Raw genomic sequence first — 25,748 nt, 5'->3', positions numbered from 1 at the left:
ACAATGGCAGTCAGGGCCAAACTAAAATAAAAACTGATTTTGATCGGCTTTATTTTATTTACCCAGATTGGCCCCAATACAGATCCTTAGGGATCAACTAGGGACATCAGAATTGAACATTCTATGACATGTCAATATCCTGAAAAATCTGGGTATTATTACTGATTTATAAACCAAACACACATTTCACCAGCCATTTGGCTCTTGGCAACTGTTCATTTAAGACCTGGAGTCAAATGACTGTGGAAGAGAGAAAAGCTGCAGAAACTCTGGCTGAGCAGGTGTGCTCCTACTCTTGTCTTTTCTGTATAAGACATGGCAGTATGACAATATTCTGTCTCCCATCCTTAGTGACACAAGACTCTGGAGCTCCCCTATAATTAACCCTGGCTGAGCTCCAGCCCAGGTAGTGTAGGAGAAAAGGCCCACTGACTGCCAGCATGTCTGGCAGACACCATCCATTCCCCAAACCTGGAGATGATCCTGCACAGGAGACACTTTGACACTCTCTACTGCATACACGGTGGACTCAGCAGAGCTTCAGCCAACAAACCCATCTGTGGAACTCATTATTAGATCACTGCTAAAGACTCAAGCAAGACCTTCCACACTTAAACTCAGTTCTGCAGATATTTTTCTAAGCTGGCTTATGGAATATCACTATTCCATCAGCTCATTGGGTAGATCATATTTTCCCTTATATATTCCTCATCCACCTTTCCGTATAAAAGGAATTGATGCTACACATTTGTGTTGGTTCACTTGATGGTTTTGGAAGGCTGTGAATATAAAGCGTGGAATATTTCCACAGCATCCAGACTAGCTGAGTACTATTGTGCATCAGCATTTCTTAAAAGGGCCCATAAGAGCTCTAACATTCTAGGTATCATCTCAGCCGTTGTTGGATAAAGAGAATCCATAAGCCCCTCATTGTTTGCAGTTTGACCAGGTGCTTGGCACATAAAACCCCTACATTCATCTGCCAAAAACTGCTGGCTCGCACACAAGACTACAAACATCTCTTGCTCACTGCTCTGAAAATCATGTTTTCAAGAAACCATGCTCAATGGAAACACAAACTGCTTCAGATATCTCTTTTGGAAAAGAAAGAAAAAAAAATAAACATGTATCATAGCTGTGGATACAGCATAAGCGTTTTATAACAATGAATCTTCAGCCCTTTACCTGTCTTTTGTCATAATCTGTTACTCACTTCCAGTAAATGAAATGCATATAATCACACATAAATCAAGCTAATCATACATGCCATATTGTTTAAAGTTCCTGTACAAAAAAAAAAACAAGATACCCCAATCTAATCTTTTTTTGCTGCCTTGTGATGAATATGAACCTGGGGTTAACCGATTTCTTACAAAGACCGGAAATCAATTAATATTTAATTTGTCTGCAAATTAAATAATGAGAAAATAGGAGGGTTTTTCACAATATCTCGTAAGTTTTTTTTACTAGATTAATTTGAGTGTTTTCATCAAAGGTAATTTTACACACAAAGCTGCCACATCCCCAAGCCTTCCCGGTTCTGGCTGTACGTTTCTTTCAAAATGATTGATTCGTAAATGGATGACTGCACAGAGCCGGTGTGCAATTGAGTGTTTCTTTCATGCTGCTAAAACAATCTGGTTTTAAACATATTAAGGGGTTTATCGTATAATATTTTATGTATCCTGTGTGAACAGAAAAGACAAAGTTCATAATTCAAATGCAGACATTATCAAACATCTACTGTATGAGGAACAAAACCTGTATTGTTATAACTCACATCACGTTTTCAATATTTGCCTTTTTTGTTTATCCAAAAGTGTCTTGTCTGTTGTTACTAGAGGTATTAAATAGAAAACACTTGCAGTAATTTAACATCATTAAATTCTCAATTATGAGCTGTCACTTAATAATGGACAGTGAGCAATTTCTTGGATTTTTTTAAGTGAACAGGATCCTCTGAGCGAGTATGACACTAATTACTCCATATAAACTCTTTAGTCGAGCAACAGATAAACATAAGCGGCATCTGCGCATTCATATCCAGGCTGCTCCACATTCAAGAAGCAATGTCTGACGGTTTTGATGTACTTCAGTCAACCTGATATTTCACTTGTTTAGACAACCTGCTCTGGTTTCATCATGTGAATGTCTAAGATCATGCAAAAATAACATTTACAGTCACACCCAGGATCCCAGCCACAACTTGCCATTTGGATTTTAGCCTACAAGTCTTTACAAATAATTACTGTAAGATTGTAACTAAGAATTATTTTCACTGTTGATTAATCTATCAATAATATTCTAGATGAATCGGTTAGCTGTTTGGTCTAGTTCAGAGTTTCCCAAATCCTAAGAAGGCGTCTTCAGGTCTCTTGTTTTTTTTCCACGACTAAAATAGATTCAGTTAACTGTCATAGAAAAGTAAAGAAACCATAAAATTTACACAGACTTCTTTTTTTGTTTTATGACTCAAACCAGTCAATAAATGATCAAAGTAGTTGCCGATTAATTTAATAGCTGACAACTCATCAATTAGTCTTTGCATCTATGCTGACATTGCGCCTTTGTGATAATTTAAAGTTTAATTTTAAATTACCGTTTCTTAACTTTCTATCAGATTGATGTTCAAAGGCACCACAAAGGAAGGGACCCACTGATTTGTTACTAAACAATCAAAAGCCAGCATTGATGCTTGTTAAGCTTCAACATGTTCAGCATATCCAGCTGGCAGACCATCATTACACACAATCACTCTTGCTGGCAACATCCTCTCCAAAAGCTCTAAAAGGATTGTCGTCTCTTCATATTCAAATCTGCATATCTAGATTAATCGGTAATAGACTAACAAATATAAAATATCAATAGTAGATACCAGTTATATCAGTTAATGCATCTATTTCTTTTCACATGGTTTAAAATTAAAATGTCATTTCACTGTTTCTATTAAATACAGAGTGGTAGAAATTATTTTTATGGAATAGGGCTGTTGTTATGGGTCAAACTATATCCAACGACACAGGTTGAAACCACGCAGTGCTGCGCAAATCAGCTGGGCACAAAATATCCTTCTGTTCCCATTGTCACCTCCTGGTACCTTCACGCTTTGTGGATATATCCGGGAGGGAGGGGGAAGCAGAGGAGAGCCAGGAACCAGGGGCTGAGGCTGAGGAGCCTGGATAAATTAGCCAAACCACTTAGGTGATTTCAACTAAAATTAGCAGTGCTGCCTGTGGGCTCCATCAATTCTGAACTTGCTCAAACTCTGACAAGCATGGGGGAACTTTTCCCCCTGGCCTCACTGTCTAGGAGCCCCCTCTGTCTGTCTCTCTCTCTCTATTTCCTCCTTACACCCTATTTTATCCTTCCCCTCTGCATTTTACTATAGAGATCTCCAATTAGGGCTTCCAACAACTATGAATGACCACTACTGTCACAATCCCGATATTCCATGATATTATTTTATTATTATATTTCTTACATCTTTCATATCAGAGGCAAGAGTAGTGGTTCAATTCAGGAACATGTTCCAAGGTTTGCTCTACAATATATTAACTGAGCGCCAGGGATGATAAAAAAAAACATTTTAAAATGATAAAATTGAAATTAATTCAACATATGGTGTAACTGTGCTGTGATTCATTCAAGGTTCAGACTCACCATCCAGTTGCATCATCACAGGTGATCATGGAGTCTGTTGACACACAATGTGGTAGCCGAGAAACCACATGAACTGAATTGGGTGGAACAAAATGAGATGCAATTTCAAAAGACTCTTATTGCAAAGCTGTAATTCAAATATTAGCACCAGGGCGACAGCGATTTCTCTTTTATTGTATTTGCAGTACATAATGCACATGTCTTGTGTGTTACTGTGGAACAATGTACATCAAATTAGAGAATAATGCTGCAATCATTTGTTAGAATTCACATGCATGGTGAATAGATTTCCTTCATAATCTGATGACATATGTGCATCATTTAGCTTCACCTGGCTCCTCCTGGCACCAGGTTTTCTCTCATGGCCAAATTGCCGGTCTACCTACACTGACAGGTGGCCACCCTTAAATGAGAAATTTGCAACACATTTTGTATTTAGTTCGTGTTAATTGTCTCTCTGGGCGGCAATTCCAAAACAACTGTAATCTAAATAGAAGTTAATGTGGAGAAACTGTAAACGTGCACCCAAAGTGACAGAACTTTGTACACGAAACAGTGAATCCTGAACTCTTTGATGCGCAGTAGGGTTAAAAACCTCCATTTAGCTCCACAGAAACAGCCTCTTTTCTGCCTGAAACATCACAAAAACCTTATGTTTGATGTAAGGAACATTTCTGTTTCCACATATGTTTATGAAATCAACCGCACAAATTTTTAGGTGATTTTTATTAGCGTAATTAATTGTTCACAGTAGTTCAAGCTGCGGGGTGAACATCGCTTTTCATTGCTAATCAGACAGCAACTCATCAACGCCCAGACGGCATGCATGCTGAAATGGAGCACAGGAGCATGAAAACCCAAACACATGTGTGTGTGCACACACTCAAACACCAATAAAAATAAAATGACAATATTTAAAAGGAGGCTGCCATGACTCACTAAGATGTTAAATCAGACATGTAAACATGCATAAAATAGTGACGGATCATATTTGCTGCTCGAGTGACTGCCTGAACCAACGGAGCCCAGGCAGATGAAGACAAAGACATTTCATAGGAGGAAGTGCATCGCTCCAACAAGCCAAGCAGACTAAATGGACCTATTCCTTAATCGTTTTTAATGAAGACAATGTGAATCCCGAGTGCCACTGAGACTCCACGAGCGTTAGCGCCGCATGCACGCTCTGCCGCAAACTGGCTGCCACAAAAACAAAGCTGAGTGGCTGATTTTTAATTCTACATTGTGAATTCCAAATCATCTCACCCAGAGATTACCTTTCCCCCAGCAGACCTTCTTTAATTTGTTCAATTAATGGAAATAGTGTTCCAATTAAAATGTCATATCCAAATGAATTTAATTTGAGCAGAAACTGCCAGTGACAATTGGTTGGTGAGAGATCTCTGACAACAGAATTGAATAAAGCCGTTATATTAATATCCATCAATCCACTTTTGACTCATGACTTTTCCTAACGATGGTCTTTTTTTTATTACTTCACAAGATACCTCAAGATCCTATTCTGAAATAAAATAACCATTGCCTTGACAAACCTGACTTAATTTAATGCCATGCCCTTATTAGTTGGAATCAGGAATATAGAATAAACTCAACTGCATTGTTTACTTCCTAGTGCGAGTTGCGTCTTTGGACCTGCCTGGCTCTTGTCTCCATTCATCCTGACCTGTTTGATGACACTGTGAGCAAAAGGGGTCAGATCAAATTAAACTATTTGATCACACCACTGTACAACACCTCAGTCGATTACTTTTTTCCCTGCTGTTATGCAACAACTAACATCTGTTACTTTTTTATGGACATGTGCAGCCTGATAAAGCTGCAACATCATATGTGAGCTTAAATGTACATCAACACAAGGCTGAATAAGATGGATCAGTGCAGACAGAATATCACAAGGTTAAAGGTTTTAACATGCAAATGGAATGATTTTTTTTCAATCTCTCAGGTGAAATAACTTATTTGGTCACATATTAAATGAATTCATTTTGCTTCAACCTCCATTTTATACTGGGCCAGGAACGATAGAAATGTATGCAGACAAATGTTCTCATCTCTTTTGGGAATGTCTAGCGGAGGAAGTTTCTCTGAGAATATGGGAACATTCTTTATTCGGCCTAACAGCTCCTGCAAACCTATTGTTTTGAGTTGACAAGGTGTTCCATGGAAGCACATCAGCTCTTATATCAAATTCGCCATTCTGACCTTCACCCTAGTTACAAGTGGGGCAAAAAGAGTGCATGTGAAACAGAGTGGGAGAGGGAGAGGATAGAGAGAGCGAAGACAGGAGAAGTTATAGAGAGGAGATTTCCAAGGACGACTCCAACTTCCTAATGTAGTCTCCAGAAGCTAAGATTGGTACGCCAGTGAAGAGGAGGGCAACAGGAAAACAGTCTCCCTCCGGAGTGAAAAGGTAGGGCAGTGGTCAATGGTACCAAAAAGATAAGCAACAACATAACTTCCAGCTTCCATCAAGGTGGTAAAGGGGATCTATTATGCTCATTTTAAGGTTCATACTTGTATTTGGGGTTTCTTCAAGAACATGTCTATGTGCTTTTTCTCATACCGCCCACGACTGCTACACCTGTATTCAACCGCTGTCATCCACTGCTCTGTTGTACCATCCCTGTTGTAGCCAGGAAATGAATGTAATAGAGTACAGGTACACTTTCTACCATGAAAAATATCCAATAAAGACCTCCAATCCAAAAATTATAGAGGATTACAAGCCTGTAAAAAGTATGCAAACTCTCAAGAGTCCCAATTTCAAACACAGCTGCTTATGTTGTTATTACAGACCTCCCAGTTCTAAGTTGTGTTAAGAATACATCTCCTCAAGACTGCTGCTGGAGTCCTTCTCGTGCAGCCGAACAATATAAATACCTTGTCTTAAATAAAACATGAATGAGGGGGATTTAATTGTCTCTGCTTCCTTTTCTTGAGATAATGGTGCATTTGGCAAGCCACTACATTAATTCATACAGAACCACACCTCCTATACTCACTTGTTCACTTTACACAAAATTATGGCCACAATATTCTTCATCAGAGGAGGTAGAAAAAAGAAAAGTCTCTTTTGTTATTTCGAGCCTGACACAGTGCTGAAAATGTTGCTATTGCAACACTTTCTCCATATGCCTCCAGACATCATCAAAAGACTATTTTTACTTTTTATTGGTAAATCATCAACTTTTATTTGAAAGTAAAACAAATGACAGACGTTTCAGCCCCCTTGGCGCACCATCATGTGGGCAGGACAGCAAAGCCAGGCAGCCTGACGAATGCCCAGCCAAGGCAAGCTGGAGGGAAGTAAAAGACACTCCTCCTCAAACGGGCCCGTCAGCTTTCAAAGAAGCAGCCATTAGCGAGTGCTCATCAAGCGGTAACAGGGGCCTGTCCATTCCCCTGGTGAAGCAGAGCCAACGGCGGGCCACAATGCCTCTACAGCAGGAGGGAGGCGGAGGAGTACGGAGATGAGCCCTAGACCCAGTGGTGTTTCCGAGCGGAGTCAAGCCGCACGTCCCCGGCACATTCAATTCCCATCCCAACTGTCACTGCTGGCACTGCATTCAGCCCCTTCAAGCACATAATCTGTGCTCGTATGGCTGTTAAACAACACACTCTCCAGTCCTTCACTCATCCCGTGCCATGGTATTGTTGTGTCTGCTGTCTTTCTGTCTATTATTGAGCCATTAAAAGATTTGGTTGGAGAACCATTTCTCAGCATATGGTATCTTGATCAGCGACAAGACAACTTAAGGACATTAGATTCCTCGCACATTTAGAAACTAATCATTTTGTACTACCAGAGGTAATACAGGAAATATCACTAGATGTATATCTACTGTGTGCTTTGGAGCGTGGTATAACCACCGCAATCATTTGCTCATTGGTTCATGCAGTGAGGAGCTGTGTGCAGCGCTATCACCGGGAACAGGTGAGAGAGCTGACTGAGATTCTTGCAAGTTGGAGGGAAAATCATTGCATTAATCTCAACAAACAGAGTGGGGTCTAAGGTGGCACGGTGCCACGCCGGAGATTCCCACTTATGGCTATCTCTCCCGATGACAGAGCGATAATGTCACATGGGTCCAGGTGAGCGAAAAATGTCTGCTTGATGCTCAGTCGGCTGCTTTAATTGGCTAAAACAAAGTAATTTGAGAGCGGTATGGGGGGCACAAGGGGGTAAATGATGGGACAGAAGGTCATTGCTTCTCTTTTACTCTGCTGTGTGCCATCCACCAACACTCCCAGCATGTGCTACAGTTAATATTGAGATCTATTATACACTAGCCTTTCACCATCTGCTTCACACACTGAGAACCTGTGCTGCACTCCTTGTTATTGAATTTTTTAAAAAGAAAATTTGTTTTGCTACACTGTACGTCTGTTTGAGGATGTTGCAGCATACTTTGATTCGTGGGGATCATAAGACACTCAGATGTTACTGATGGTGAATTATAACAAATGATGTAATAGCATCAAAAGAGCTTTTAAAGCACAAAGAGCAGCGCATTTTTAAAAATGCCCTCTGTATCCATGTGGTGCAGTCAAAGCAGGGAACATGCAAGCATGATGCCAATTCGTAGAGTATTCCATATTTTCTACACTTCAAATTATACTTGAACTACTAAGGTTGGGAACTGATAACATTTTATGGATACCAATGCTAGTATCGAATCTTTTCAGTCCAATTCTTTATCAATTCCTTTGTTGAGTCCTGATCCGATATCTGAGTGAAAAAAATGGCACACACAGGTTTTCATCACCATTGCAACTGTTTTATGAACACAGTGTAAATGAAGCAAGTTTTGAAAGAGGAGTTTGGAATTTGGTTGTCCGGTTTTGATTTTTGTTTTTTGAATTTGAATATGAATCCAGTTTGACATGTTCTACTAAAGTGTGTACTAATATCAAATACCAATGCAGTATATTCATAAATAATCAACAAAGCTGTAACTCTATCTCAAAAACCTCATCACACTCCTTTAAACGGTGTTTCCCAAAGTATACTTTTTTTAAAGTATTATTCTTTTACAGTATAATCCCTTATGATACTTCATTAACACTTCCGAAACGGAAAAAGTAACAGGTCGTGTCAAAAGGTGCTGTACTGTAGACATTTTTCCAATATGAAACCACGTGCGCAGACAGCATTTCATTAACACTTGTGTACCCGTGTGTGTATGCATTCAGGCATGTGTCTCTGTCTCTGTGCGTGCTTTCAAGCGTACGGGTACATGTGTGCATGTGCTCGTTTGTGTGTGTTGTGATACATGATGCACCTGTGTTAAACAAATGACCCCCATGCCTGTGTGGGTTTCTCCCAGGTGTGGCTGATGCATGGATCATGTGGTGCAGAGTGCTTGGGGCCACATTGGCTCAATCGTCCTGGGATCATCTCTGAATGTGGCCCCGAATTTGCATTGAGAGAAGAAAACGGTTCACCTCCTCAGCGCAGCCATTTGACGCATCTGAGGTGCATCGGAGGAGTGTGCTAGACAAACCCCCTGCAGGCAGAATCAGGTGTTATCTGTCTGACTGGGGACACCACCATCAATCTCTCCTGTCCACTTTCCTTTGCCCAGAATCAAATCAGCACAGGGTAATACATCTGCGCTGACGACGTGCTGACAAGATAAGCAATCGAGTATGCCAAAATGTTGCCAAGTTTGTCTGATGTGTGAATGGAGTAGCGATACTGTATTTATCACTATATGCAACTGGTTTCCACTATAATGATAAAGTGAGATACTGCTGTTCTACCACTTCATTCTTCAACTAATTCCTCAAGTTTTGCTTTCACACCAGTGCTCCATTGCTAACTAGAGCTAAAACAACAGCCCAGGTGCAAAGTTGTTCAAAGTCAAATAAGAGCTCTCGTGCACAGAAACAAAATGCACAGTGCAGTTGCCATCCTTGTTAAAATAAGCAATAAGGTTTACAGAAGATCTTGTGCTTTGACACTGAACACAGCTGAAACTGACTAAAACCAAGTCACATGAGAAAAACACTTAGTGTAATTGGTTCATCTTGTTTTGAACCTCTCATTTCACATCTTTGAACACACATTACCTGTGCTGCTCTTCAAGATTCAATTTTATGCTCCATCTTATTTTCCATTTACGGACTAACAACACTTTTTCATATTAATAGAAAAACAACTTATTTCCTCTACCTCTACTTCTACACTGACAACACACAGATGTACTCTGGCTTTGAAGAACTTGTGTGTTCATATGACGTTTTAGATTCAAATCTGGGCTGGAACATTATATTAAAAAAAAAACTGTAAACTGTCCAGAAAATGTGGTAGAGTTTTTATATTTAATATGTAAAAAATATGAAAAAAAAAGTACCATCCTCTCTCGTTTAGACTACCATAACATTATTCTTACATCAATCACTAATCTAGTTCACTTCCCTGGCTCATCCAAAATTCAGCAGTTATGCTTTTAACTGATTCAAACAGACAAAATAACATAACTCGAGTTCTGTCCTCTTTCTCGGGTTACCGGTTATTTGAAGAATTGATCCGAAGATTTTTACATACTACTTTTACAAGCACAGTGAGGTCTGGCCCCAAGCTATACCGCAAACCTTAAAGCCCCCTGTGAGCTAGCCTGCAGCCTCACATTCTCCTTCTGGCTGCTGCAAATGTTTCTGTACTTGAGACAAAAGATGACCAAGCTATTGCTTTTAACTTCGAAAGGACCAGCTTGAGGGTCTTAGGCAGGCACATTTAACATCATCTGTTAAATCACATGAAGATGAAATACAATAAAAGCTCTAAAGTCAAAATAACAGATGCACTTTCTTGTAAATTAATCTGTAAAACAGGGCTCATTATGCCTTGGGTCACTAGGTGGCAGAGAGTTTCAAAAGCGCACAGGAAGAATTTGAAAGTCGACCAAAAGATGCACAAGAGAGCAGGAGGGGAAGAGGGAGGTGAAAAACCTCTGTTGACACCTGGTCTGTATGATAATCTGATCTGTGTATGATGGCTCAGAGTTTGAAAGGCACTTTGTCCAATTAGAAGTGTGCAGCAAATTTCCACCTGCCCCTGACAGAGATGAAGTGGCTCTTTCAGAAGATGCTGTGGCACCGAGCCAGCAAAGAGAGCCCAAACACCGCAAGTGGAGCAAGCAGAAATTAATGAGCATCACAAGCTACACTTGTTTAACACAAGATGACATCGAATGAATATTCCCTCAGTTAAACCGTTTCATACTATATGTCAATTACTCAAACCTCAACAAAGGCTGAATGAAAATAGTTTAGAAAGAGATAATACGTTGATGAGGGTATTGTGTCAGCAGTAAATCAAAAAGTAGAATATATTTCTGAGTTTCTAAAGACTTTAATTTGTGGTGGGTTTAGACTTTTATTTGGCAGCCACTGTCATTAACCTATCTATACTTAGTCATTTATATTTTCTAAGAACATTAAACAAAAAAGTTTAAAGTGAAAAATAACTCTAGCTTTGTACAATATTTGCTAACAACACTTGAAAGCAACAGGAATTGTAATGTGCTAAGTTCTTCGTAAGTTCACAGTTCAATGCATAAGGAACGTCTGCACAATGTCCCACTATCAACATCAACCAAAGGCCTTCATCTTCCTATTTCTGTATGTCTATTTCTGTCTGTCACATAAAAATAGGCTTTTAACAACCCATCATGGCGTTAATTATTACCTCTTAAGTACAGCATTAGTAAAATAAAGCTGAAAATATTGATTGATCAGACAGCTGATATTTGTCAGTGAACAAGAGCAGGATTTGCGCACCATACATGGTGAAGAGTGACTCTGTCTTTCAATCACTGTCAGAAAGCAGCACAGCAGCAGCATTGCTGCATTGATTGAGTCCCATCGTGCCACACTCTGTCTTAGTACGCCTCCTAAAGCAATCAATCCACAGACACACAAGAAGCAAATATTCATTAGTGACTTATTCATATTCAAAAGCCGCCTTGTGAAAGTAACAAAAGAGCAGAATTGTGTTTGACAGGCACATTACGATGATTCTATGACATACTGTGTGAGACATGAACAATCATGATCATCTGCTATTATTTCATGGGTAAAGTTTCACAATGAAAAAAAGGTGTGCTTTATTATCTGCCAAATGAGAACATCTGAATACACAGCTATTATCTTAAAAATATATTTATAATGTTCTGATGTTACACAATGAAACAAATACAATGACTTTCTTTGATTTCACAAATAACAAGCCAGACTTCTACACTCACATTTGTTTAAAACAGCACAAAGGTCAGTGGAATAGCTGTGTTTGGACAACACAGACTAGAGTGAGATGTTTCAATTAGAGGAAGCTAATAGTTTCACACAGAGTGAATCAACATGATTAATACTTATGGGTATTGTTTAAGTACTCCAGCCCACTGGCCCTCTGTAAATGGCAAAAAAGAGAGACGGGCTGCGATGTTAATAATTAGTTGGTTCTGCGCTCAAAAAAATTCTGTCCAACCTTACCAGATTTTAATCAAAGGCTGAAAATAGTAGCTGATTGTAATCGGCACTCAGAAGTCACCAGGGGTGTTTGAAGAGCCCGTCAAGCCTGAGAGGGGAGCTAATTCGATTAAGTGGCGGCAGTACCTGGAGGGGACGGATCTGTATCTCTCCCTTTTTTATTTATGAGATTAAGTCGCGCTTGTTATTCCAATATAAATAATCAAGCCAACAGAAATGACACTGATTTTCAAGTCGTTTTTATCTCCCTTGTCTCCAAAAGTTTTTTGTTTATTTCAGGTGACAAATAAACTTTGTTGAGTAATACTCTCGCAGTATTCATGTGACAGAAATTACGACGGAGGATGTTATATGCGTGCTTTGCATTTCCCAATATTATTAAAGAGGCAAAGAAAAAAAATCAAAGTTTAGGCACTCTAAAAAGTTATGCCCCTGCAACTAAATTATTTATAATATTTGTTCAATTTGATGGATTTGTGCAAATGGAAAACATCACTATCCTTGACTATTCTAGGTTATATTTAAGACTTTCTGAGAATGCATGTGCAGACACTGTTAAGTTACATTAGTATCACTCTAGCCAAAGGAGAAAGCACATGGATGTGTCTGTCTTGTTACTGTTCTTAGTCAGTCTACAATATAGAAGCCTACAATATGCAACACATATTTCCATTTTCATCTTAGCTTGATGTCATAGTCCATTCAACAGTCCTTCAAACAGAGCTGCCATAAGGGTCATTTAGCCTTCAGAAAGCAAGATAAATAATAGTTAAGAGTCTCTTGAGGTGTGCTGTTTCACTAACATACTTTAGATTTTACAACGTTGCCTCTTCCTGTTTTAAAGTGTGCACATGCACATAATGTCTTGGAGAACCTCCGTGGCCGGGGGATCATCCTGATTTTTTCTCTCAAGTGTTCAACACATGTCAGCGCTCTGCAGCCCGCATGATGCTGTAAAGACTCTGTGGTCAAACATATATATTTCCTCTGAGTGTGCAGACACTCACAACTTTATGTTCACATGACTTGACATGAAGCAGAACAGTGTATATGGCCAGTATGATAGTGTTCACAAGAATGATGTTTTATAGAGATACAGCTGCTCAAAGTTCCTGACTGAGTGCTGGAGGTTTACAGTGCAAGGGGCTTACCTACGTGCTCCAGAGCTTTGCACCCTCCATGCTGTTAGAGATGTGAAAGTCTTGGCCCTAGATGTGACATAAGAATTCCTCTGAGTGATCCTTCAGACCCCTCTCACCACCTCTTTCCCTCCAGGCCTCTTCTAAGGGGCCCGTTTCATATCACAGAGGCGCAGAGCAGCACAGAGCCAAGCAGCACCAGTACGTAGGTCACAGTGTACCACATTAAATTTAGACTCCTTTAACGCCCTCCAATAATGAATCTGGAGTATTTCCGGTCATTACTATTCAGACTTTTCTATCTAAGATACAAACTTCTGTAAATGGGCCATAGATCTGAGCTGTCATTCACCACTGGAGATTTCACATCAAATCTGGTGTCTGTCACCAGTTGAAACTTCCTCGCCAGCCCCAGTTAAGCCACTGGTGATTCAAACTCCAAAATAAATTGTCCCACAAGAATAAAACTTTTAGATTTAGTCTAGGGTAAGTTTGACACGTCTAAACTTGTTTTTATTAATATATCCTATTAGGGTTTGCATTGCATTGCCTACAGTGTACACTCGATAAATCTAAAGAGTGACTCACAGGTTACCAAGAAATGCATCAACACCGGAACATTTGTGCTTTGCATTGTTGGAGAAGTGTTTTAAGGAACTGTATTCTATTATGCCAGCAGCACTATTTAACAACTGGTACAACCACTGCACTTGAGACTTGGACTCAAATAACATGAACCTTGGTGAAACAAGTTTTAGATGCGACTAAGTATAGATGATGAAAATGTGATATATACAGGTATATTGCCTACAGATTTACACAGGGAGAACTGTTAAGCCACTGGCCGAGATGTTTTCGGCTTTTAGAGAAAATCAGGGGTCAAATGTCCAACTCAACGGTATGCCTGCTAATAGCCAGCAATGTCTTGTCAGTGTACAGTTTAACTGGCGGGGCCGGAACAACATTGCTAGTAGTTTCCAACAATAAAATCCACAGGAATCCTTTCATGCAGCTTACCTTGTATCAGATACAGAAAATGTTCCACTACATCATTGTGGGTTATTGCAGGATTTGTAATTCCCTCATAACATACACTAGATATTAAGAATTAAATGCTCAAATGATAACTGCAAAATACATCTTAAAAGTCCACTAGATGCAGCACTAAAGTGGTTAACCTACTGACCAAAAAAGTGGTTTTGCACTGTCTTGCTATATAAACCTTTAAGGCACCAAAAATATAGTTTTAAAAAGTCTTATAACATGCCTTTTTGTGTGTAATTGTCATGCAAAGTCCTGTTTGTCCTGTTTCCTAAAAACAGGATGGACTTAATATATTGAGTTTTAAATTTGAGCAATTTTTATCACAAGTAAGACACGTTAGGAAATTCAAACCAAGCCGGTGTAAAGAGACACCCAAACGCATCCCTCTGATCTGTATTACTCTAATGCTAGTGTAAACGTTATTATAAAGGTAAACTTTAAAGTCAAAGATCTCAATGTATTGGAACCGGTTGTTACATATACACACAATGCATCAGAATGAATCTTTAGAAATATAACAGGAAAATAATTAGTTTTTGATTAAGGCTGGGAGATATGGCCAAAATTGTCTCATCCAATAACGGTAATTTCATATCTCGATAACTGTAAATAGAGTCTATATGAAAAAAACACATGGTAAAGTCTATTTGTGTACATTCCCCTGTGAATTAAATACTTTACACATTTCATTAAGAACTTTCGAGCATGAACATAAAGTGCAAGGATGAGAAGGCAAAACGCAAATTACGTCAATATTTCTGAAATGAAGTTTGGCCATTGGTTTCTCGACATGGCGAAAGAAACCATATAGAAAAGTATATACAATAGACATTTTTACAACATTTCAATTATGTTTATCATCATATTGCCCAGCTCTATTTATGATAGAAAACATTCCAAAATGTGTTTGGCCGAGAGAAACAATCCACCAAAGGGAAATGGGGTAAAATAGACATTTCATGGGAACATAAGTAATTTACAGCACTTAAAAAATAAGTAGGACAATTTGAGCTGAAATAATTTTTACCTATTTTTTACATTTGGTTATTTTTTATTTTGAACTAACGGCGAGAAAAAAAAATCAGACTTGATGAAATCTCAATCCCTGTTTATTTAACTACTGATTTGGATTTCATGTTGACATTCACTGGTACATCCCCCTTTGATAAGCAGGCTACCGCTCTAATGTCATTTGACCTTTAAAGCTCATAAAAACAGAAGACTTTTTTATTTTTTTCAAAGGTAGTGGTACCAAAGTCTAAACTGAGAGCAGATGTCACCATCTATGCAACAGCCCAGCGTAGTTAAAGAAATACTGCTTATCTTTTGTTTTATGCTGCTGGTCTGAGGAGAACTTCATGAATGGATAGGATATAATAGATCAAATGCTGAGCTTTGACTTCAACTCTCTGACAGGTACCAATAAAAGAGATTGTGATAGTATCACCTCAACCACATTTAGGAATTGAAGACGCAGGAGGACTGAAACCTGATATAATGTTGCAGGCAGCCAGCCAGAAAAAAAAGAGATACCTAATGGAGTTCCTCTCCCGGATCCGTCCGAGCTGAAGGCTCAACTATAAGCCTATACCCGAATTTCTGTGCTCTCCAGCAGGCAGAGAGCCCTACTTCATTGAATCTGAGAATGCCACAGCCTTGATAATGTTGCTGTCCACTCGAGTGGCATGCAAGCTCCATTCCAACCCTTGGCTTTCCAAGTTTTTGTGTAAAACCTTTTTTAAAAAAAAATAAAAAAAATAAAAACCCTGTGTCCCTGCACCTCATCTGTCTTGTGTCAACAACAACTGAATAAATGCTGCCACTCTCGCCAAAAGCTCTCATTTTGCTGCCCAAAAATAAGACTGCTGGATGAAAGTCTTGTTGCATGTTCATTTAGAGAAGACTGAATGTCTCCATGCTCTGCGGTTTTTAGTTTGGATCATCTACTAAAACTGCAATGTCGTGGCGGAAGATTTGTTTCCCACAATAAAACGTTCAAAACAGCAAAAAAAAATGGGAAAACAAAAACACTTGTGATGGGACAATCTACAAATGTTCTGACATGATAGTTTGAGAAACTGTATGAAAATACCAGAAGCGACTGAGTCTAGATATGACACTGAGGGGAGCTAATAAGCAGGACACACTGTAATATATTTCCACTGTAGGAAACAACACTTCATCTGGTGACAACTTTCACAATGTTTAAAGCAACATAATTTATTTTTATGAGAAGCAATCAATTCCACCTCTGCCTCCCTAACGGAGGAACATGAAGTTCAGATGACTCATTGTCACTGTAAATGACAATTACAAGCATCTGTGTAGCACAAGAAGACAAGCGTAGTGGTCAGTGTCATTCAGTGCACTACAATACCACTACACGCACATGTACTGTACACACACACTTTCAAACAAACTCATGTTAACAGAGGATACAGGGCACCGGAGTTCTTATCAAATCTGCAGCTTCAGAGCTTCCCTGCGCAATTGTGAGGTTTCAAGCCTCTGCAGAGACCATGACCTTGCATAACCGAGCCATTAATATTGATTGTTTCCAAATTTGCGAGCCGAGGGATCTTGCAATATGAAAATAACACCCTTTCTTCTTTCCAGTAATGATATCCACAGCCCTCCAAGGCCTGTTCTCTGACCCACTCAAGTCTTACAGCAGAGCTTCTGCTGAAGTAAGCCCTTTCTACTTAAAAGGTATTAGCACTCAGGGTTAAAACAGTAAATGCTCTGCATGCAGGATAAGAAATGTGCATCCTCAGAAAGTCTAATACAGCTGGGGTAAAGGGGGAAACTGCGCCTGAGCAAGTGTCTGCCGCGTTTCAGATGTCGGTTTCTGTGGCTGGCCTGAAAAGCCTGAGCCTGGAGCAGTAATCCTAAAACACTGCCGTGAGCAATAAACTTTTACTTATTGTTTTATTTTTTGAGTGATCCTGCACTGAACTGTGCCGACGCAATAAACCAACTGCAGTTACTTGTAAATAGAGCACTTGTACTTTTGCATCTATGCTTTATCAAATAAAGCAATTAAGCCATAATTTCTTTATGAAAGCAAGTGTTTCTTCTGCTCCCCTGTATGGTGAATGTTCTGAATATTTCTACATGATCCCATTTAGAAAGAATCTGCTTTGAGAGCCTAGTTAAGTGTTGTTACAGTGTTATGTGTTCTATGGCAAACCACAATATAGATTGTCGTTACTGTACGCAACTGTACATCAAAGCAACAGAAGGTAACTCAATGATTCTGCAAGATAAGATTAAAAATTAACTGCCTGGTGTTACCAGTCTTTTGAAAATTGAGTAGGCATCCTGTTTGATATGCATAGGTTAATACACATTGAGATATGGGCTTCATAATTAAACATACCAGAATAAATTAATTTAGGGATCTAATCCTAACATATTTCAGGGAAGTGTGTCTTACACTTATGTTTTAAAAAGGTTCTTCATAACTTTTCTTCAAGCCTTTACTGTGAACACTCTCAATCTATAATTCTTACTCTTTGCTCAAAGGTCAAAAAAAGTTTCAGTACAGGGGGAACTCCTTTAAAGCTGCAGAGGTTGTCCCACTGAACATGTGTTTTTTTTCACCCATTCAGCATTACATAACAGACCAAAGGCGTTCTTTTTTTCCTGTCTTTCTCTTTCCCAGACGCACTTTAATCCTGTGCATAAATGGGTGGGGTGAATATGGGTCAGCAGGTTAGGAGTGTCTCAAAGTCAGAAAGAAAAGAAAAAAAGAAATCAATTCACGAAGCCTCTCAACTACCTGTCTTTGCCCCGCTATTACATAAGTGCTCCGGCTGAGCCAACCCTCAAAGTCACACAGTTTCCCTTCAGTGGTAACCATACAAATACCAGTTGAAGTATGATTATTTCAATTAAACAACCGTGTTTTTTCCTATGTTTTTGTTGGGGAGTGGGTGGGGGGCTCTTGTATAAAGTGAAAAGATCTGCGGTGATGATTTCTGCTCTCAGTTGCGCGCCTCTGTTTATGGCTAAACCTGTTACATAACCAGCTTACATTCCACATTCACCATATCACACTCTAAATATACCCTTGCGCACAGGAAGAGTGCGCGCACACACAGGAATAACACCGTGCGCTTTTTTAATTGTCACATGTATCGCTCGCCTCACTTGTCATGCATATGCACCAACTGTGCTTGTCTAGAATCAGCAGAGAAATCAGTTTTTCTTTTGAACTTGGATGAGCCCGGTTAGCCTGCTGGAGACAGCCGAGAGGGGGTGTGGTTAAATACTGTCTGTACTGTACAACATGGACAGGACGTGGTGGATAAATCATGTAAAAAAAAAAAAATGAACTCAGGAGCAATGCAGAGACACTTTTGACGGGCTCGCTGACAATATAGGCCCGTTCAATTTTTTATTTGTCTGGTCGTGTGGAGGTTTAGTCGCACAAATGCGGTGCAGCGCCCTTCATGCTTGCAATGTTTGAGAGCAGGCGCTAAACAAATTCCAGCTGCTGGGGCGTCTTTTGCACACACATGAATAGCCTGCAAATCTGTTAGCTGGAGATGTAAAAAAAAAAATTAAATAAAAAATAAAAAAAATCCAGCCAGACGGCGCCGTGTGCTGTATCAAAAACAGCGGAGGACACGTCCCTGTAAAAGGGGCGAGAACGGTGACTGATCGATAGCCCCACAGTTTCCAAAAGTTCACTTTTTTACACTTTGACAATATCGCGTTTGAGCGGACAGGTTGGACCTTGTTGGCATGAAGGGAAGCTCCCGGTGGTCAATTTCTAAGTTGCTGGCTAATTGATTTTTTTCTTGCAGTCAGAGTAAATGTGACATCTGTGACCGTATCACCCCCCTATGATTTGAGCTGTCAGTGGAGCCTGAAAACCAGCAGCACACACCGAGGCACTAATTACAAGCGAACGGCCAAAAGCCGCGGTTGCACTCAATAAAACAAGCCATGTCCCTGTGGTGGGGTGAATTTAGACAGTGTGCAGTTATTTGTGGGGGGGGGGGGGCGATTTAATTCATTTTGAAGTTTGATTTAAAAAATCCCCCATCCGCCTTCATTTCTTACACAGTAGAAAGCGAAACACGGTCCGCTTACCTCTGTTGGTGCTTGAACAGGTCTGCCTTCGAACCGGGGCTGGATGATCCGCTTTCCGGAGCGTCTCCAGGTTTACCGGGGTTTCCCTGACCGGGGTAGCCGGCTCCGAGGCGCTGTTGCCCGGGTCGCTCGCTGGATCTGGAGGGGACTCCATGTTGAATTTCAGCTTCGCTGTTTAACTACCGCTAGTACTTCAAACTAATTCTATGCGATCTGTGAGCTCCGACACTACGCCTTGCTATCTAATTTAGACTAGAAGTAAGAAATGAGAAATGCGAGTGTGTCTGGAGGTGGGTGTGTAGGTTTGATTGTCCACTAGCAGCGCTAGTGAGAGCTCCAGTCATGCACACTGAAAAGGGAGAGGTTGTCAATAGCCGAAGAATGGATGTAGGCCTGAAAGTAATCCATGCTGATCGACCCTGCGCAGTTCTACATGGGAATGGCAATATTTTATTACTGCCTCACCTCGCTCATCAGTCTTCTACATCTATATATTACAATATTTACAAGTTGGGCATATTTTGATAGTACTATGCTACATATACTGCTGAATATGAAACTGAAAACTGTCTAAAAATGTAAAAATACACCGTATTGACATGCATTTGCATCATCTCATCATCTCCACCATTTTAATATTAGGTAGGTTAATTAAACTGAACAGAATGAATAGAATTTGTATGAAAACTGCAGCTCGTGTGGTTTATCTCGTCTTAATCACAATATGCAAATCACTCCCAGCTAAATATGGCCACTATCGTCCACATCATCATATTCCATTCACAACACACAGAAGCGTCTATGTTTGCAAGTTCATAGTCAAAAGCTGTGGAGGCAGACTGCAGGAATTATTTACTGCTAAATCTTTTAGTGTGGATGCCATCCCCGTCTGCAGCACACAGCGGTGTGTGGGACCATAGGACAACCATGTCTGAGATTCAAACAAGGATAGCTTTTCATTATTTTCATCATCACCATCCTCCTCTCCACCGTCCTGTGGGAGGAGCGGATTGCATATCTCTGCCTCGAGCTGATGGAAGGACTCTTCCACAATCACCTGAGTTTCTCTGCTCTGATAAAAGTTCACACTGACAGCAGTTTGGACAGGAAATGTTTTAATAAGATACGGTGCCCCTCATATCTGGCATCAAACGTCACTCCGGCAACCGCCATCCATGCGCCGCTTGTTGCACAACAATTACAAACACCATGCTTTCTGCATGTGACCAGCAGGCAAGCCGCGAGGCGGAACCCCGCCTCCTTAAAGCGGTGCACGTGGACTTTGACATGGTCCTGCCCTCTCGGTGCAGAGCCAAACTGCTGCTCTGATCTACATCAGTAATATAAAAGCGCAATGCCGAAAACTAATGAACTCATAAAGTGATCAAATCATAGAATCTCTTCAAAGAATAAATCTGTAAACATCTGCTTGTATATTAGTATTCTTAGGCTGACATAGTGTATCCTCTTAATGATTATATTTGAATGAAACCAGTGTGACTGCCTTTAAACAAATGTAAATTAATAGGTTTTAAAATACAGAAAGTATAGCCTGCACTTGTACATATTCTTTTCAGTTACCTATTTCAAAACTCATGTAAAGTGTCTGCACCTAATACGATCAATTATACAATCTAATCCTTTATTACCACACTGCTACTCTTTTATAAATACAATATCATTAACATTAATAGCATAAAAATGACAAATGTTAGGGTTCATGAACCAAAAATGGCCAAACAATAAAGATAAACAACACTGTATTTGAGCGCATCCAACAGCTGTGGTGTATTACAACATGCTTTCAGTTGGTGGCAATGAAAGTAATGAACTTTTAGCAAAGTCTTGCATCTTGTCCTTTCTCAAGTGTGTCTTAGATTTGGTCCCCTCTGCTTAATGTCAGTTTTTGGTGCAGCTTTTGTAATCGGTGTTGACCTTTCTGTTGTTTGTTTGTTTTGGAGCTGAAGTGATATCAGTGACATAACTAACATGGTGTTAAATGGTGTCAAACATGGCAGTGAAACAAGCTGAGAGACGGAGAGCGCAATGGTTTTACAAGCTAATAATTAAGTCAACACATTTCCAATTTCCTGAGCACTTGCGCACACAAAAAAATGGAAGACAATAAAGTGAGATATCTAATCCATATAGAAATACTGAATAAATCAGTAAAGTAAATATCTGAAGTCTGGACTAGTCATAGGGGAGGACTTAAATAATCTGATTTCATGTTTCCACTGCCACGCTCCGCATGTAACTCACCAACAAGAGTATGATATAACTTTTGGAGCTGTGCTGCGCTGAAGGCCGACTTTTTGACCGAAAGCCAGAAGGAATCTCTCGTTGCCAAGGAAAGAGGCCAAGTTCCATTCCTTCTGCTCAGCTTTAGCTCTTCCAAATTTCCCCGACCTCCTGACCCACTGCAATTTGACCGTGTGAACCTTACTCTCACATTGCACCCCGTGTTGCATGTTCAGCATCAAAGAGGAAAAACTTGAACTTGGAAGACACGTGAGTACACTTGGAATTTTACCTTAGAAAAAACACATAACAGAATAACTGCATAAGTTGTATAGAAAGTACACGCTTTTATGTGCACACCCACAATTTGAAATGTACATTGTGCAGGTACATCTAAACACTCCTTGTATGTGTGCATGCATTCAATAAGATGAGCATAATAATAGGAAGAATGTTTTATATTGCACCGACAGCATATACAGGTGCAATATCTACAAACAAAAACAATGTAAACACAAATTTAGGCCAACAAACTGCACTGTGATTAAACCGAAAGGATGCAAGGACAAGTTAGATTCTGCTTGTTTAATTTTTGAGTTAAAATGAATTATGCTGCTGTCAAATTGTTGAGCGGGGGAAGGATGTGGCGGATGTGAAGCGAGTGGAGTAAGCATGCCTGCCTGTGTTTAAAAAATGATTGATTAAGCTGACATCGGCTCAGGGGTGCAACACCGCTCTATTTTTCTCCCTCATTATGTAAGGCTATATTTCAAATCAGGAGTGCACTGGAGGAAGACACTAGAGACACTGTCAGGACACCCTTCAAATAAAAAGTTTATCAGACAACAGCCGAGGAGACTGATGAGTTTTCCCTCCGATCTTGTCTTGGGAGTGACGATAGAAGAGAAAAAAAATGTGTTTGTCAAAGGACGAGAAAAATACGTTCTACCAGTTTTTCTACAAAGCACAGATTTCATTGTGTTTGTACAGTTCATCTTCTGAAACTGTTTGTTCAAATCTGAACTCACAGACAGACGGAGAAGGTTACATGTAGACCATGACTTTTTTTAATGTATTAATTTTCTTCTGAAGAAGATACATTCAGCTGTGTTTACAAAAAGTAATTAATTCAGATGAGTGCAAACATGTTGCTCATAATTTAAAGCAAATAGAACACTTTGAAATTCACTCTTCTCCTTGTACTGCTCTAGTTTTCTATGCAAACAGCAGGAGCAAAATATAAATTCTCAGAATGACATTTATTTTCATGCGGACATGGTGACATATCTTTGTTGCCTTACAAATCGGACATCAGAACCCTAGCCCGGCAAACACGCAGTTCTTTGCATGCTCATGCAGTGCAGAGTGCCAGAGTGTAATGAAAGAGACATATTAATGGCCTTTCACTTATTCATGCGTCGGAAATGAAGAGGCACAGTCACATTTTGAAACGGTTGACAGAATAAAGAGCCAACATTGGGGAAATGATTGTATTTATGATTTCACTCTGACAGATGAAGGTATCAAGAGAGAGACAGACTGACAAGTTTCTGACAGTTCAAAGTGTTAAATGATGTGATGTATGGCAACATACTCGAGTACAGGGGCAACCGCTCTTATATATTTTCACTTTAAGAATCAGCAACTCACAAGTACAGACCTGGGAGGCAGCTGAAACGCCATTGCTGTTATTACAGCAAACATGAGCAGTACTGTATAAATATAAACTACAACAATATCAAAACTGCAGAATAGCTACTTATAGATGGCTTTGCACTTTTACCATTTTGATAAAAACAGATGGTTCTACAGTGTTGCTTCACTCTTAAGTGTATCCCATCTCTCTCAGAGACAGTGCTACCAATAGCACCACCTAGCAGCAGCTTGACCACAGTAACTCACTGTCCACATTCAGCCTCAGGTTGCTAACACATTGTGTCTACATTTCTGTATAAAGATGAATTCCTTTGCATACTAAATCAAGGATGCATTAATGTGATTCAATGTAATTTAAATCTACCATCTCTATTTTTTTCGGGGTCATATTAGTGAAGATGTAGAGAACAAAAGTGTTCTGCCTATACCACATTAAAAACTGTGTTAACAATTGAGATTTACAGTGATTCTTGATAACAATTATGCATTTAAATTCAGTTTAATAATTTAGTGCTATATGCAACCTGATGATTAAATAATGATATCTTAGGTAACAGACAAGTTAATTTCTAATATCTTACTGCACTCTGTAGCATGACATCAAGACAGCCAGAGTTGCTACACTGCACTCATCCATGCTCAGTGATACAATAGCTTAGATAGGAATGCATTCATACAATCTATAGTTAAAGATGGGTATAAAGCATAATATTCCAAAACACTGGCCTGTGAATAAAAAAGGCGAATAAATAAAGATTTGTGGGTTAGAGTGAACTCCATTCTGTCAAAGCCAGATTTGACTCATGGCATGTGTATAGAGTTCATATGACTGGGGACCAGAATGATTTTCTCAGTTAAAAATCAGTGGGTGAAAAATGGCGTGGTTATTTGTGCCTGACAGAAGTTAAGAGCTTTTCCCCCAAGGCCCGCTGCCTCCCTGCTGACCACAACGCAGCCTTCTCCTCCAGCATCCACTCACCTTGTGAAATCACACTTCTACACCAGCTGCTGGGATGGCACGTCCACAGCAACTCTGCTGTCTGTGCATGTATCATAAGGATAGTTTTGTGTGTTTTTAGTGGCTCACTGTGTCCATTTTAAATGTTAAATTCTGAGATGAAGCGCGAAGGCAGGTAAATCAAGTGCAAAGTCAAGGTTTTGTACTTGTGTAATTAGTAGTGTAATTAGCTGCTTGGTTCTGAGGCTTATAGGAGAATCCTGTGTGGCACAAACAGGTCCCACAGGAAGAGATCAAAACATTGTCTACTCTGGGGAAGGAGGATCCCGATTAGAGTTTATGTTTTACAGGTTCAGAGGACAGAAAAATATCCCATATCAAGGAAGGAATGTTTCATATATATGGGATATTTATTGCATGGATATAGTAGATATAGTAGATATCAGTAGCCACATATGCGCTCAGCTTCCACTGCTGGCAGTCTATCCACTGTCCTCTTTCCACTCTGCTCATTAAAATGGACCACAATAACATACCAAAGATTGTTGTGAAATAATTCTTATTTTACATCTAAATTGTAAAACACAGTGGTTGAGAAAAATAATGGCTACATAGGTCATGGTGATCCAAAGATGTGCTGTATTAATGCCATGTAAAGAGGCACAACATAGCAGACAATACAGTAAATAGAGATTACATTTTTAGCTTATGTCCTTGATTTAGTGTCGATTATGACATTTCTGCATTACAGCGAACATTATTTTGACTCGTCAGTCAACAAAGCAACATAGTCGCCATCCTATACTGTTGCATGTGATGATAAAAACAAGACAACGGCACAATGCCTGCTGCCTGATCCTATCTGACAATCCTCGCCCATCCGACATTACTGTGCGGTCTCTGATGTTGGGCGGCTGCTAATTTAGCCTTTAGCTCCATGGTACCGTAAATCACAACACTCAGGAAGACAAATGTCAGAACACATGTTGCCAGACTGTGTCTTTGAGCAGAAGATTCCTTTAATTGGGTGTGCAGGGACCGGGTCCAATCCCCAGCACCCTCCTCTTCTTCCTTCTTCCTACTCCTTCCTCACTCTCCCTCTCTCTTTGCCTCTCCCAACATACTAACAAAAGGCAGAGAGATGAAAAAGACGGCGCCAACCCATCCCTACTTTGTGCCATTATAGAACAGACACACTTGGGGTAAAGAGGTACGATGCTGAACATCAAGGAGAGCTTTATATAACTCTCTTTTTATTCGCCTTGTTTCATGTTTATTTTACTTCTTCAAGCTATCATGTCTGATTGACACTGCTCGCTGTCATAACAACCATTATTCATCGAACTGGCTTATGGAATACAGTGATAGCTTCTGGATATATTTGTCTGAGTTTAGGAAAATGTGTAAAGAATCAAAAATGCTCTCCAAAGTATGTTCGG

The 25,748-nt window shown here is 39.8% G+C and overlaps 1 protein-coding gene across 1 annotated transcript in view; it reads right to left on the bottom strand.

Annotated features, from left to right (window-relative positions):
- roraa (RAR-related orphan receptor A, paralog a) overlaps positions 1 to 19,608 on the bottom strand; it is a gene marked incomplete at its 5' end in the record, with an annotated part of 172,500 nt that extends 152,892 nt beyond the window's left edge. The window contains one exon of the mRNA XM_083917276.1: positions 19,455 to 19,608. Coding sequence (XP_083773402.1) covers positions 19,455 to 19,608 — 154 coding nt within the window. The remainder of the gene's footprint in view (positions 1 to 19,454) is intronic.
- Positions 19,609 to 25,748: the final 6,140 nt, after the last annotated feature.

The sequence above is a fragment of the Echiichthys vipera genome (assembly GCF_963691815.1).
Source record: "Echiichthys vipera genome assembly, chromosome: 7".
Lineage (NCBI taxonomy): Eukaryota > Metazoa > Chordata > Actinopteri > Perciformes > Trachinidae > Echiichthys > Echiichthys vipera.
Note: the sequence above shows the minus strand (reverse complement) of the source record. Positions and strands in the feature narration are given on the sequence as shown.